This window comes from Bos indicus x Bos taurus, chromosome 14, assembly GCF_003369695.1.
Source record: "Bos indicus x Bos taurus breed Angus x Brahman F1 hybrid chromosome 14, Bos_hybrid_MaternalHap_v2.0, whole genome shotgun sequence".
In the NCBI taxonomy this organism is placed as follows: Eukaryota; Metazoa; Chordata; class Mammalia; order Artiodactyla; family Bovidae; genus Bos; species Bos indicus x Bos taurus.
In genome coordinates this window covers 9,905,556-9,921,283 of record NC_040089.1, presented here as the reverse complement: position 1 = coordinate 9,921,283, position 15,728 = coordinate 9,905,556, and the positions used below count along the sequence as shown (strand labels likewise).

The 15,728-nt window shown below is 48.7% G+C and overlaps 1 protein-coding gene across 3 annotated transcripts in view; it reads right to left on the bottom strand.

Annotated features, from left to right (window-relative positions):
* Positions 1 to 1,986: 1,986 nt before the first annotated feature.
* Positions 1,987 to 15,728, bottom strand: part of ADCY8 (adenylate cyclase 8) — a 225,969-nt gene continuing 212,227 nt past the window's right edge. For all 3 annotated transcript variants that reach the window (XM_027560824.1, XM_027560825.1, XM_027560823.1), the window contains 4 exons: positions 9,850 to 9,996; positions 6,305 to 6,397; positions 4,515 to 4,629; positions 1,987 to 2,547 (listed from right to left, as the gene is read on the bottom strand). In XM_027560824.1, the coding sequence (XP_027416625.1) occupies positions 2,060 to 2,547; positions 4,515 to 4,629; positions 6,305 to 6,397; positions 9,850 to 9,996 (843 nt within the window). In that variant the 3' untranslated portion in view covers positions 1,987 to 2,059. The remainder of the gene's footprint in view (positions 2,548 to 4,514; positions 4,630 to 6,304; positions 6,398 to 9,849; positions 9,997 to 15,728) is intronic.

The window sequence follows — 15,728 nt, the reverse complement described above, 5'->3', positions numbered from 1 at the left end:
TGGTTTTCTGGCCGTGAGGCATATGGGATCTTAGCTTCCTCCTGGACCAGAGATCCAACACCCACCCCCTGTACTGGAAGGTGAAGTCTTAACCACTGGACTACCAGGGAAGTCCCCAGGTATAGATTCTTATGGAAGAGACAGTATTTCTCATTACATTTCAGCTTTCTCTTAGTGGTGAACACAGGAAGAATCCATCTCCTCCCTTGCCCTGAGGTGGGGCCAGTGACTGCATTCTGATTGACGATAGAAAAATATAATAATATGGGTGACTCCCAGGCCTAGTACCCAAGGCCTTCTGAGTGACCTCTCTTTCTTTCCCTCTCTTCCCTATAGCTGGCTGGATACAGAGGATCAGGCAGAGGACTCCAAGTGGAAGGAGACTAAGGTCTTGAGACCATTACCAGGAAGGCCCCTGCCACACATCGAATAGGACATTATTGAGATCTAAATCTCTCATTTCATTTTAGCTGCCAAGAGTGGGAGTTATTTGTTAACAGCACTTAGCTATTATTGACCAATAAGGTTCCGAGCCTAGTTCTACACCTAATTATAAGATCCTGGGCAATTCCTTTACTTTTTCTGAGCTTTCTCATCTGTATGAAGCTTTGCTGGCAGCCTCTGCAGTCAGCAGAGCAGAGCTTAGCATGCCGTCTTCCCAGGAAGCAGCGCACAGGCCTGAATCTGCTCACCCACCTGCTGCCTGCTCACTGTGCTTCCATCCTATCCAGTGGTCTTGATCCCACCTCAGGGCATTTGCACTCGCTGTTCCTTCTGCTTGGGTCACTTTTCTCCCAGGTTCTATGGCTTTCCTCCTTCTCATCATTTAGGGCTAATCTTCAGCAGCATATCCTCAGAGATGCCTTCCCTGGTGCCTTCAGTTCAGAGAACATGCTTGACCTCCAATTCTTTTTTTTTTTGGCCACAGCATGTGGGATCTTAGTTCCCCGACCAGGGATCAGACCTGTGTCCCCTGCATTGGAAAAGCAGTGTCTTAACCTCTGGACTGCCAGGGAAGTCCATGATCTTCAATTCTTCATCACAATTGTCCTACATAATTTTTTTCTCATTGCCTCTACCCCTCTCTGAAAGCAGTGTTTCATGCTTAGTCATGTCTGATTCTTCTCGACCCCAGGGACTGTAGCCCACTAGGCTCCTCTGTCCATGGGTTTCTCCAGGCAAGAATACTGGAGTGGGCTGCCATTTCCTACTCCAGAGGATCTTCCCAACCCAGAGACCAAACTTGGCATCTCTTGCGTTTCCTGCATTGGCAGGTAGGTTCTTTACCACTAGTGCCACCAGGAGGGCTTCCCTGATAGTTCAGTTGGTAAAGAATCTGCCTGCAATGCAGGAGGTCCTGGTTCGATTCCTTTGTTGGGAAGATCCACTGGAGAAGAGATAGGCTGCCCACTCCAGTATTCTTGGGCTTCCCTGGTGGCTCAGCTGGTAAAGAATCTGCCTACAATGCAGGAGACTTGGGTTTGATCCCTGGATTGGGAAGATCCCCTGGGGAAGGGAAAGGCTACCCACTCCAGTATTCTGGCCTGGAGAATTCCATGGACTGTACAGTCCATGGCGTCACAAAGAGTCTGACATGACTGAGCAGCTTTCACTTTCACCTCACTTTCACTTTTCAGTGCCACCAGGCAAGCCCCTAAATACTCTGAAAGCAGAGTATTATGTATTGGTTTATAGGAATATTATCCATTAAAATTATCATGTACCAGGCACTATGACAAGCGCTGTATAAGCAGCAGCTCTTTATGCGGATCCCACTGTACTGAGTCTCTGTTTACAGGTCTCTCTTTTCACAGTCCATTGTGAGCCTCTGAAGGTCAAGGACAAGGTCTTACTTATATTCACTTTCCAATAAACCATGTATGTAAGAGACGACGAAGAAATGTCTGTGACGGGAGAGAAACTCAGATCGTGTCTTCGATCTAGAGCATCCAGAGACCAACGAAACCATCCTTGTTCTAAAAAAAATTAAACCTTTTTATTAGCATATTTATTTTATATATAAAAGAAATACAAAAAAAGAAACACAAAGAAAATGCGTTTATGGCAACTCGGGCTTGTCGGCGCCTTCGGCTGGGGCTCCCGGCTCGGGCCCGCTGGGCGTCAGCAAAGTCCGCCGGTTGTAGTGGCCCTTGATAATGCCCGTGTTGTTGTTCTCGTTCAGCAGCTGCTTCTGCCTCTGCCTGTTGAGGGACTGGACGAGGCCCAGGACGACCGCGGCCAAGGAGTACTGCCCGGGCAGTCTCCTGGGGGGCAGGATGAAGGGGTTGGGCTGGACTCTTCCCAGGAGAAAGTACGTTTTGATTTTCCCTTCCTGTTCGCTGATGCCCTTCACATAGATCTCCCCTCGGTAGTCAAAGGCAAAGCCCTGGTCCTTCAGGATGAGGTAGGTCTCCTCCGGGACCTGGATCCTGCCGCTGACCCCTGTGCTGTCCATCCGACTCGCCAGGTTCACGGTTTTGCCCCAAATGTCGTACTGTGGTTTCTTAGCGCCGATGACACCGGCTACCACTGAGCCGTGGCTGATGCCTGTGAGGGAAGCAAAGGAGCAAGAGATGAGAGAAGAGGGAGGTCTCGGAGGGAGCTGCCTCCGCCCGGGAGCGTGTGTGTGCTCAGCCATGTCCGACCCTGCGACCCCATGGACTGTAGCCCACCAGGCTCCTCTGTCCATGGGATACTCCAGGCAAGAATACTGGAGTGGGTTGCCATGCCCTCCTCAAGGGGATCTTCCTGACCCAGGATCAAACCCACATCTTCTGTGGCTCCTTCATTGGGAGGCAGAGTCTTTACCACTGGGCCACCTATTTTTATCTCATCTTACTACTATGAGGTAACAATATAAAACCCAGTTTATACAGGATAAAGCTGACTCTCAGAGAGTTTTGTTTTTGTTTTCTAATTTTGGGACACACCTCGAGGCATTTGGAATCTTAGTTCCCTGACAGGGGATTGAACCTGTGCCCCCTGCAGTGGAAGTATGGAGTCTTATCCACTGGACCACCAGAGCAGGGCAGTCCCAGAGGATTAAAAAGACTTGCCCAAGTCATAGAGCTGGTTACAGCAGACCCGAAACACAAACTGAGGTGCCCAATCCCATTGGGAACATAATTTTCCAAATTCCAAACTATGCCTCCAGGGTAAAGTACAGGTTGGCCTTAATCTCAGCAACATCTCCTGAAATTACAGAGCCTTTGCTCAGGGTTATAGTTGTTTTTATTTCTGGTTCGATCATGTATTCAGTGATTTCAGAAAGGACATGTAGGGCCCTTGAAAGATGTGGAAACAAGCCCTGAACATCCCATCCATCGATCAAAACATAAAATATCACTGCTTTATTCCAGTGAACAAAGGGAGTCCTTGGATCTGACAAGTCAGGCATGGCTATTACTCGACCTTTTATACTTGAAAGCTACTAAAGCAGAACCAAGAAAGTAAAATGGCACACCAGCCAGAGGGTATCTCAGACACGAGGACTGCAAGAACATTTGTTTTTAGATTGCACACTGGCCCCCAGAAGGTCACTGATCTCAGTAAGGAAATCCTGGATCGGCTGCTGGAGGACCATTTGGCTGTGCGATTTGAGGCTAGCTGCTCCCCTTCTCTGGGCCTGAGTTTACCCATCTATACAGTGTGAATGGGACTAAGCAGGGGCTTTCAGATTGGGCGTCCCAGGTGGCTCAGATAGTAAATCTGCCTGCAATGCAGGAGACCCAGGTTCAATCCCTGGGTTGAGAAGATCATCTGGAGAAGGGCATGGCAACCCACTCCAGTATTCTTGCCTGGAGAATCCCATGGACAGAGGAGCCTGGTGGGCTACAGTCCATGGGGCGCAAAGAGTCGGACACGACTGAGAGACTAACATGTTCACTTTTAGGCTGTGCTTTAGGAGCACCCGCCCACCCCCTGCTGCCCCCCAGGCTTAGTAGAGATGCTGAAAAAATTAACAAGTTATACAAATTGTAAATGACTATTATCACATCACTGTGAGTATTGTGTTGTTGTTTTGCACAAGGGTGTCCCAAAGCCCAAAAGATGCTGGGCTGTGTGGCTGAGTGAAGAACTCTAATGCTATCTGCCTGTCCCTGGCTCAGTTCAGCATCTGACATCCTCAGGAACAGAATCCTGGCTTTTGGCTCAAGGCAAATACCCAGAAGAACCACAGGGCAACGCGTTGACCCCTAGCATCAGGTGAGACAGAGGGAAATGATTGACAGTCAGCTTTCTCTCTACCCAAGGCCTTGCATGGGTGGGATTCCAGATAAGCTGGAGGAAGGAGGAGCTGTGGTCTATCAAATTCTTGGTATTTCTGCACACAGGCCAGAATCCTTCCCCTGCTTCCAGCATCTTGAGCAAGAAGAAGCCCAGATGGGCCTGTCCTTGGCCAGGTCACACTGGTTCTGCTGTATTCTTGCGGGAAAAAGTGCCTCTGGCTTGGTGCCCAGGGCATAGGAGGGCTCAATGGAGTGAGGCCAGCCAGCCTTCCAGCTGCTACTCACCAATCCGGAGCTCGAAATTGTTGAAGGAATGCTTGTTGATCTCCTGGATGCTTTCAGTCAGGGCGAGGGAGAAGTCGGCCAGGGCGCACAAATGCCCCCACTTATCCTCGCATTGCTGCAGCAAACGCGAGAGAAGACATCATTGAAGGGGCAAACAGGATCATTTCTGCTGCAGGGGTCTGGTCTGTGTCCTAACCTAACTCCACCCACACCCTCCTTCAAGGGAAGTACAGGTTGTGAGCTGCGCAGCCATCAGTGTCCAGAATCACAGGGTGCCAGGAGATTTGCTCCAGAGAGTGTCGTATGTGTGACTCTCAGATTCCATTCCCTACCCTTAGCCTTGTCTGTTCAGGCTGATGCTGCTCACAGGTGTGTGTGTGTGTGTGTGTGTGTGTGTGTGTGTACCCGCCTATGTTCATATGTATGATATTTCCAATCTAGGAGCCGTGTTTCTCTCCTTTAAGCACTCACATAGACATTTGCTTTCTGAGCCTCAGTTTCCTCTTCTCTAGAGTGGGGATAAACAAGTTGGCCTGCTCACCTCCTGGGGACCGAATGACAGTGTATATGTGAAAGAAATTCTGTGTCTCTCTACAGCAGAGGTTTGCAATCAGTAAAGAGCCAGATAGAAAGTATTTTAGGTTTTGTGGGCCATGTGGTCTTTGTCATGACTACCCAACACTGCCATTTTGGCCAGAAAGGAGCCACAGACAAAAAAGAAATGAATGCGTGTGGCTGTGTTCCAATAAAACTTTATCTATGAACACAGGTGGTGGGCTGGATTTGGCCTGGAGGATGTCTCTGGGGATCCCTGCAGTAGACTGAGGCACACACGTACCCAGTGACCATCAAGGGTTTCTTCTCAGGTAGTCTTGCAACACTTCTAGGTTTTTAGTTGGAAAGTGAGCAAAGAAGGATGATACGGGACGAGGATTCCTGTCCCTGGTAGTTCACATCCATATCCAGAAAGCATTTACTGAGGACCTACCATGGGCAGGGCTTTGTGCGGAGAGCATGACTCTATCCCAGGTCAATTCATCCACTGACCTTGGGGGGTAGATGTTGGTTTTCCCACTTAACACTAGTCCCTGGCACACAATCACCTCTCAAAAGAGTGAAACTATTAATACTGGAGCCTGGGAGCCACGACTACTGAGCCCACGTGCCCTCGAGCCCGAGCTCCACAAGAAGAAAAGCCACCGTAATGAGAAGCCCCACCCACAGAGAAGCCCCCACCCACACAAGGAGAGAAAGCCCGCGTGCTGCAGCGAAGACCCAGTGCAGCCAAATGAGAAGCCCCCACCCACACAAGGAGAGAAAGCCCGCGTGCTGCAGCGAAGACCCAGTGCAGCCAAAAAACAAATTCCTAAAAAATGTTTTAAAGTCTGACTTGCAATTTTTAAACACTGGAGCTATTATTATCATTACTTTTGGAGGAGAAAACAAAAATTAGAGGAAGAAAACAGGCTAGGATCAGGGGTTTAGCAACACCTGCAACTGAGTCATAATCGGTATTTCTTGGTCCTGATTTTGCACATCAAGTGAACAGTGAGTCTCAGAGTGAAGCCTAAAGGCTTCTCAACCATAAAGAAGCATCGTTTCACCCGGTGGATCCTGCTTACATGGGGAACAAATACATCACACACCTGGAAGGTCCACTTATCAGAGTTTCTCCCTACCAGTCACCAAGTCTCCTGGCGCTGACAGCCCACCACTCTCGCACCTTCAGCGACATGACCACAGTGAGGTCCCTGCCGGAGGGTGTGGTCGAGTCCAGAGCATTCCATTACCTGCTTTTCAGGTGACAGGCCTGACACGGCCATGTAGGTACTACCAATGGTCTTAATCTTTTCAATGTCTTGAAACCGGTCTTCACCGAGCAGCTGAAACAGACCCAGACAACAATGTCAGTCCTGGTCCCTGTGCTTCCAGCAGCCTGGGGCTCCTGGAAACAGACCCCTGGCGCACCGTGGGGACCACCTCGGGCTGGGTTAGCATCCTTGGGGTAACCACTTTCCTCTCTCGGAATCAAACATCCAGGCCATCAACATATGTTTATTGATCACATGCTAAGTGTTAGGTGCCCAGACGGGTGTGACCAGATACTCTAAGGACTAGATCAGTTCCAATGAGTCTCTGAAAGAAACAAATCTATCTTATTAGATTTAAGAATAAAGGGCAAATATTCCAAAATTGATCAACACCTCCTTTTGGCTTTACTGTCAGCATGTATTTAAAATCTTAGCACTTCCTGTCGGCACCTGGTCTAAGGCACCATTAGTCTGTACCTGGTTTGTTACTGCTGTTTAGTTGCCAAGTCATATGCGACCCCAGGGACTGTAGCCCATCAGGCTCCTCTGTCCATGGGATTCTCCAGGCAAGGATACTGGAGTGGGTTGCCATGCCCTCCTCCAGGGGATCTTCCTGACCCAGGGATCAAACCTGTGTCTCCTGCACTGCAGGTGGATTCTTTACCACTGAGCCACCAGGGAAACCCTTATACTTGGTTACTGTATTGCAGTAACTTCACTTCTTGAGCTAAAGTTAAGTCACTATTCTGAGATCCTGCAAACTGTGCCCAGGGCAGAAAGTAGCTGGAGCGGTGTCTGTTCTCAGCCCTGTTTAATGTCTGACGTTTATCCTCAGATGCCACTGAGCAGGCTTGGTCTCTTAGCAGCCTTTTGACTATTAATATTTTAGCTCGGAGATTTTGGCATGTTTTTGGTTGCCCACCTCCCTCCCTCTGCCTCCTTACAATTGCATTTCCCCAGATTCCTGCAGGAGCGGGAGCTTCCTTCCTCTCTTCTCTTAGGAACTACTTGCATGCATGCCTGCTAAGTTGCTTCAGTCGTGTCCAACTCTTTGTGACCCAATGTACTGTAACCCACCAGGTTCCTCTCTCCATGGGATTCTCCAGGCAAGAATACTGGAGTGGGTTGCCATACCCTCCTCCAGGGGATCTTCCTGATCCAGGGATTGAACCCGTGTCTCTTATGTCTCCTGCATTGGTAGGCGGGTTCTTTACCACTAGAGCCACCTGAGAAACCCTCGGAACCATTTGGCTTAAGGCCAATTTCTGGTCCAGGCGTCCCCTCTTCAGAAGTTGATTAGGAGGCTTCACTGCTTCATTTTCATTTCATATCCACTATGCAGCTAAGAGTATCGGGAGCCACAATGGGGTTCCTTATCAGTGCCTTTATCAGTTCTCTGTGAGGAGCACCGAGCTGTGAGGAACTCTTCGGCCTTTGATGAGGCAGAGGCTGGGGATGAGAAGTCCTGCCATTGGGTTATCACAAACCCAGTCCTGGAGCGTGTGCTCCAGGTAACGTTCTGCCTTCCTCTGAGCCAGGTTCCTGTGGCAATTACATCAGCAAGAAGAGCAACCCAGTTACTGAAGGGTTATCTGGCTGGAGCTCAATCAAGGCAGAATCTAGAGGGTCTCTTTGGACCCAAGAAAGAAGGCAATCTGACTTGCACTGTTGGTAATAACGGTAAAATATTATCTTTAGTTTAAGGATCCCCAAGGTTCACATTTCTCTCTAGGAGATGAGGCTGGTCTCTCCAATGTGTATCTTCACTGCTTTCTATGTCCTTTAGATAACAATATATTATCTTCTTCATCCAAGCAGAGTCTATATGCAATCTGACAAATCTCCAAACTTTCCAATTACTGTTATAAACACCATGTACTTTGTCCACCTATCTACTGCACTTCATTTTTGTTGCCTTGCAGAAGTTCATTATATATTTGTCACATTAATAATTTCTTGTTATAGCATATAGGCTATAACACAAATAAATAAGTTATTCTGTGAAAAAAAAAATTCCAGATGATCCAAGGACCCATGCAAGGAAGGCTGATGGTGCCTGATGGTTGGCAAGCCAGGGAGTCTTATTTTTCCTTCCTGTTGACTACATTCTCTTCTTTCTTCCTTCTCCTCTGTGGCTTCTCTTCTTCCTCACCTTTCCCCCTCTTCTTTTTCTTCCACTCTGTCATCTCAGCTTCTCCTCTTTCTTCTCTTTCACCTTCTCTTCAAATCTCCTTCTTCCTCCCGCTGCTCCTGAGCTAAAACCCCTCAGAAGGACCAATTCCTTCTCTTAGTCTTTCCAGCTTTCCTCCTCAATCCTCCATCTCTACCAACAGAGATGCTGTCTTCCACCTCTGTTTATTGGGAAGACCGGCAAAGAGGAGCCGCCAAGGGATTTTAGGCTTCAAAGGAACGTGATGAAATAGTCTTGCTTTTGGTGGTTGCTGACAGTCAGATGCATCTGTGTGAATGATAAGGTGACTGTAGTCATTCAGATGAGAAACAATATGGCCTAAAGCAGGACAAGGGCCACTTTGCTGGTGAGATGGTGCAGGGCGTATCCAAGCTATTAAGAAGCAGGACTGCACAGGACATTCTAGATGGATGGTGGGGATTACGGGAGAGAGCTTTGTTTAGGGGGATGGGGTAGATGCTGTTGATACCAGCTCAGCTCTCTTATGGGCTCATTCTCCTGAGTACTCTCAGGGCTGGCTGCTAACAGTGCACTATTACACCAATTTTGGGGAATAGCCCTGAGAGCCCTCTTCTTGGCAATGCCTGGAAGATCACACACCCCCACCGGGGTGGCCCATGGCCAATGGCTGACCTAGACAGGTGGACAAAACCCTTGCGTCAAGGTGGACCTTAATTTAAAGCCCTGAGCTCCCTGGGGGATCAGGCTGAGGAGGCTGGACTTCAGCTAAACCCACAATTTTGCTTGGCTTCTTCCCTGACATCTTTTCAATTACTCAGAAACTTCCCATCTCGGATTTAGGCATGTGGATGGACCTGGATGTCCTACATCAAGCTGGGGGGTGGCAAGGAGGAAAAGACCCCCTCCTGCAAAGCCCATTAATGTAAATAAAGTGCAGCATGAGTGTTTCCTCCATTCCTGGAAACTGGAAGAAGAAAGTACCATCTGGGGTGTGTTTATATTTTGTGGAGGTCTGTGATCAAATGCTAATTGATGGTTTTATCTTTGGCAGTTTGAGCAGATGGGGAAACGGCCCCGTCTCTGTGATGTCAGGGCCTTGTAGTGCTGGCCTCCAGTCAAGTCCTGGTTTTGCCGTTTGCTGGTCGCGTGACACTGGATTAAATTCCTAGCCTCACTGAAGCTCACATTCCTGGTCCTCCAGGAGAAACAACCGCCTTTATCTCATGTGATAATGAAATTAGCTGACACATGTCTGTGCCCATAACGCAGTCTGGAATTCTGTAAGTGCAGACATTGGTTACGAGGAACAGCACAATGCTACGACAGCAAGGATGCTTATTTGCGACTGTAAGTTTCTGAGGCTCCCATTTACCTCATCGAAGTCAGCAATGATCTCATTCAGTAGGCGGAGGCACTCCACTCCTTGGTTGTTCATTTCGGTCTGAGAGTAAAAGTCTGCAAACCCCGGGATGGAGGCAAACATCACCCCGACGGCGTCATAGGATTGAGAATACAGCTCCTGGACAGAGAGACACACAGAAGGAAGCAGAAACAGTCCTCAGAGGTGAAGTTCTGCGGTGATGCTCCCTATGTATGCGCACCTGCAGCCATGCACAGGTGCCCAGAGAGGACAGAGAGCGGGACCCTGACACCATCTCACCACAGCATTGTCACCAAGAGGGCTGGGACCATTGAAAACTCATGGTCAATTTCGCTGACTTGAGCTTAACTGAAGCCTAAAAATTGACATAAAATGAGTATGATGATATAATATGCCACGTAAATGGGCATGAATGACAAATGCTTACTAAAAAACTGATTTTAATGATTAAACATTCACAATCTTCTTTTTTTTTTTGCTTTTTGTGTTGAATTTGTTTCCAAAACATTTTAATGTTATTCTAAGACCAATTGATAATTTTAAATGGCAAAGCTATGGCTGATTCATGTTGACGTATGGCAAAGAGCTAGCACAATATTGTAATTACCTTCCAATTAAAATAAATTTTAAAAAATAAATAATTTTTGCATGCTATTGTAAAAATACATTGTACTAATAGCCTGTATGAGGATTAAAAAAAAAAACTATGATGAGAAAAATAAAATTTGTAAATCCATGGTCTCCAGCCTCAGCTGGGCCCAGATTTCTGCCTGCACCTCACTTTGCCCTTGGTCAGCTTCCTTTACTGCTATTCTCAGTGGCCCTTCTCAGCTCTAATCGCTCTCCTTACCTTTACTCTCCACTTGATTCTTCTCAGTAGATGGTCTTATCTGATATGCTATTGAAAACACTGAGGCTCTCACTTTCCTTACTCATACAATCATCTCTTTCATTGTATTTTCATCTCTTCGGCTTCAGCTCCAGACAATGCATCTTCCCTTCTCCTGCTGAATATCACTGCTTCTTCCTCATCTCTGGATACCCCTCTCACTTCTTCAACTTCGTCCTCCTATAGTGATCCCTTCTTTTTTCTTCTTTCTTTCTCCTCTCCCCCTCCACTTTCTCTAAGTGCCTCCGATAAGAAAAACTGCAAGGTGCTCTGGACACTGAAAACACTTGCAACTAACCATCTCCACCCTAACTTCTCAAACTAGCTGCCTCTAGTGCCTATGTCCATTCACATGAAATGAATCTAGGGAAGGTCAGATTGCCAGCCAAAATGAGGACATCACTATACCAATCTCTGTCCAAGGCTTCCTGGGCATCCCTGGGAACTGGTGTGATGATCACACCCAAGTTCATAGGTCTCTCGACTTCTCTGTGCTAGTTATATCACATCTATTTTCCTTGTGTCTGGCCCCTTCAAGGATTTTTTTTGGGGGGGAGCTTATCTACTATCTTCAATGTTGGTGATTGTTGTTACGGTTCTGTCCTTGACCCCCTACAGGGTTCACAGTTTCCATACTCACCTGGGCCATCTTGTTCACTCTCAACCTTTCACCAACATTCGCATGTGAGTCTCTAGAATCCCATATCCAAGTCAGTTCTCCTTGGGCTTCAGGCTTCTCTGTTTCATGCTGGGTCGCCTTCACACTCCTCAAATTATAAGTGCTGCACCTGACTGCATGTCCTCCCTACCTACACCTGCTCCTGTTTCTTCATCCTCTGACTTGGTTGGTGGCACCAGCATGGACAAGTCGTCAAAGTTAGAGACCCTCAGAGTCATCCTTGACCTTTTCTTCCCATCATATTCAGATCCAATAAATTGCCAAGTCCAGGTGGGTTTCTTTTTGCCTCCAACATATTTTTTCTAATCCTCTCACTATTCCTTTCTATAGAAAGGAAAACAGGTCCTTCCTGTTTTCCTCCTTGACTATTTTTTAACACTTTTTTTTAAAGATTTTTTTTTAATACGGTCCGAGCTATAAGGTGTTGTTTGTTTGTTTTGCCTGCACTGTGCGGCATGTGGGACCTTAGTTCCCTGACCAGGGATTGAACCCACAACTTCTGCAATGGAAGGCAAAGTCTTAACCATTGGACCACTATGGAAGTCCCTTCCTTGACTGTTAATTAAAATGAGAACCTCCTCCTGGGTCCAGAACTGGTCTTATCTCATTCAAAGGCATCTTCCATATGGCAACCAGAGTGATATTTCAAAGATACAATACTGACCATGCCCTTCCCATTCTTAAAACCCTCCAACTGCCCTCAGGACAAAGTTGAAACACAGGAGCATGACCTATATTCACATATTCCTGCCCTCGCCTCCGCCTATCTCTTCCGCTTCATGGGCTGCAGTTCCCTGTGTTGAACCTTGTGTTCCAGAAACAGCGAAGCATCTGTACTCCTGTATGCCCACGACAGCGGATGCAGTAGGCACCTGGTCCGCATTCTCTCTTCCCAGGTTCTGCAGTCAGCCAGCCCTTGAGTTTCTTTGCATGGAGTTTTTCTCTGGCCACTAGAGGGCACTCTGCCCATGTGAGCTGTAGGCTAAAATCTCCAGGAAACTAATGCCCGCCCCCTCCACTCCCTGCCCCCAGCAAGAAGCTGCTCTTAACAGATTCCGGATGGAGTCCTCCTCGCCCTCACCATTTGGGCCGCAGAACGTTGAGGCGCGCTTTCTACGCCACTTCCCAGGTTCTCCGGTGAGATTCAGCTCCAGCCACCCACAGAGCTAACCAGGCTGACAACGCCTCAAGATTGGATTCCGGTCCTTTCCCTACCTTCCTTCTTCCTCTCCCGTCTACCTGGGTGGGTTTCCTGGGACAACCTCCAAGCAAGATACTTACTTGCACGCGAACCCTTGTCTTAAGGAATGCTTCTGGAAGAAGCCAAAGACACATCCTCTTCAATGCTTTCATTTTTACTGTCTGTCCTTTGATAGAATATGTCCTTCCTTCCCTGCAATGAGCCTCCCTAACCAGGCTAACTCTAGTTTTCTGCCTTCACTACCCACCTAGGTATCATATCTTCCTGCAAAACTTCCCGGATTCACCGATAGGGGTGGGAGGCTGACTCGGGCCGCGCGGGCACCCGGGTCACTATACACCGGAGTCCTTGCCTTGTGCATCGTCTTAATGTCCCTCTCTTCCTTTACCTGTGGACTCCGCAAGGGCAGGGACTCCACGCCATTCATCTCAACGTGTTCAAATCATCCAGTTAGTAGTTTTTGGATGCCTGCCCTGTCATACATGCCCTGTACAGGGCCTAAAGTGAAAGTGAAGTCGCTCAGTTGTGTCTGACTCTTTGCGGCCCCATGGACTGTACCAGGCTCCTCCGTCCATGGGATTTTTCCAAGCAAGAATACTGGAGTGGATTGCCATTTCCTTCTCCAGGAGATCTTCCCAATCTCCAGGAGTCACTTCAGTCGTGTCCGACTCTGTGCGACCCCATAGACAGCAGCCCACCAGGCTCCCCCGTCCCTGGGATTCTCCAGGCAAGAACACTGGAGTGGGTTGCCTGTGTAGGAAATGTTAAAGCTTTACAAAGCACTTCCGGATAGAATCCGATGCTTTAATTCTTGCACTAGTCCTGTGAGAAGTAGGTACAGTTTTTATACCCATTATACAGATAAGGAAAATGAGACATGGATGACTTAAGACATTGGGATCATGCAGCTGGCAGCAGAAGAGCCAGAGTTAAAGACGTCCAGGGTCTTTCCCACTCAGCACACCTGAACTTGCCTTCTCTACCTTTTATGCCCTTGGTCTGAGAAAGAGGTTGTCCCTGATTCATGATCAGTTGACTTGAGCTTTCAGAGTGGGTACATCTGAATGGATGGTTTTGCTAACCTTCATTCAAAAGTGCAGAGGTGGTTGGTGACCAGCTGGATTGGGTTGGATTGGGGGGCAGTGCAGATGGTAGCCAAGTTGCATAGCCATGGTACACAGCTTTCTGAGGCTGGGTCATTCACCTTGGCCTTGAACAATGGAGCGATACCGGCGGAGAAGCCTGACTGCTTTATGGGTCGGAGAACCTGCATAAGCAAACCTACGGAACCGCATCCTCTGAATGGCTGCGATTCGGAGAGAAAGAAAATCTCTGTTTGCTCAATTACCTGTTGCATTAGTTTGCTCAAGCTGCTGTAACAAAGTGCTACAGCCCCAGTGGCTTAAACTACAGAAGTTTACCTTCTCACAGTGCTGGAGGCTAGAAGCTTAAGGTCAAGGTGTTGGCTGGGTTGGTTCATTCTGAGGCTGCTCTCTATTGGCTTACAGATGGCTTCTTCTCCCGGGGTCTTCACAAGAGGTCTGTTACATGTGTGTCTGTGCCCTAATTTCCTCCTCTTATAAAGACACCAGGCACAGTAGATGAGAACCCTACCCTCTCCCTTTAAAGACCCCATCTCCAAACACAGTCACATTCTGTGATCCTAGCGGGTAGCAAGGGGTTCTGCACTACTGGGCTGGCCAAGGGGAAGGACAGAACTTCTTTGTCTTGGGCACAAACAGGTCCCAGAGGAAATAAGACAGACTGAGGGACTCATGAACCGTTAGCACAGCAGTCCAATGACTCTGGTCTCCCCAGTCACGTCCACTAGGGCGGGTAAGATGGGCTAGGTGATGATGAGACCCCCTCCGTAGCACTGCCCCAGAGGGTGGAAGGTGTCACAGGAAGCTCTTTCCTCAGTGGGCCAAGTTGGGAACACGTGAAGAGAGGAGACGATGAGCCTACAGATGTAGTCCTGTGGCCTCGGCCAGGGAGACCAGTTCCCCGCTTCAGGTCCCTCGGGGGTAGAGGAGACGCTCATGTCTGCTCTGCTGCTGCCCTGGCTTCCCCGAGATGCTCTGTGTGACATCCTTGATCCTCTGCTCCACGGTCGGCAGTGGCTGCCTTCTCCCGGTGGCCCGGCTCCTGTCAAGATGCCCTCTCCTAGCGCTGCAACTCTCGATGGTCCCAGGAACTGCTTTATCCGTTAACCCTTCGGGCCTGGGATGGTACCAGTTCCCAAGACTACTGACCCTATGAGGCTTTACCCACTTCTTTGTCCCTGTGGCTTCAACTAGGGACGCAACAGAAAAGAAAGGGCGCATTCAAATTAAGATAATTCAAGGAGGGTAATTTACAAAGGGCTTCCCAGGTGAATAGTAAACAACCCTCCTACCAATGCAGGAGATGTGGGTTCAACCCCTGGGTTGGGAAAATCCCCTGGAGGTGGGCATGGCAACCCACTCCAGTAATCTTGCCTGGAGAATCCCATGGACAGAGGAGCCTGGCGGGCTACAGTCCAGGGGGTCGCAAAGAGTCGAACATGACTTAGCAATTAAAGGACAACAATTTACAAAGGGCTTAACTAGGAAGATGAGGGTCAAGTACAAGTTTCCCCTAAGAAATCCCTCACGAAAACAGGGCTCATGGCAGTCAAGCTGTGGCAGTTGAGCTGCCATCCTCCTGGGCTCAAAGGGATGAGAAGAGCCAGAGACAAGGATGTTGATTTGACATCGGAGGCATCCCAGCAGTGGCCTTGGGAGGAGCTGTGGGGGACGTAGGCAGCCTCAGATGGATCCCAAGGGAGGGAACCAAAGGAATAATAATATACTGACCTCATTCTCCTTCCCCGGCTCCTGGATCTCCGGCCCAGCGTCCCCAGTTGATTACCCTCAGCTGGGTGTCAGAGGGCTTGCGAGGTCACTGCCATGACCCATGCAGGTTGCCCCCTCCCTTTCCAAGCGAACAGGGAGAAGGGGATGGGGTGTTTGGAGGGGCTCATGGGAGAGCTCCAGACCCCTGCCCACACCTGTCCACACCTTTAGAGACATCCTGTCACTTGACTCGCTCCAATCGACTGCGCTGAGTGTGCCATCTGTTTC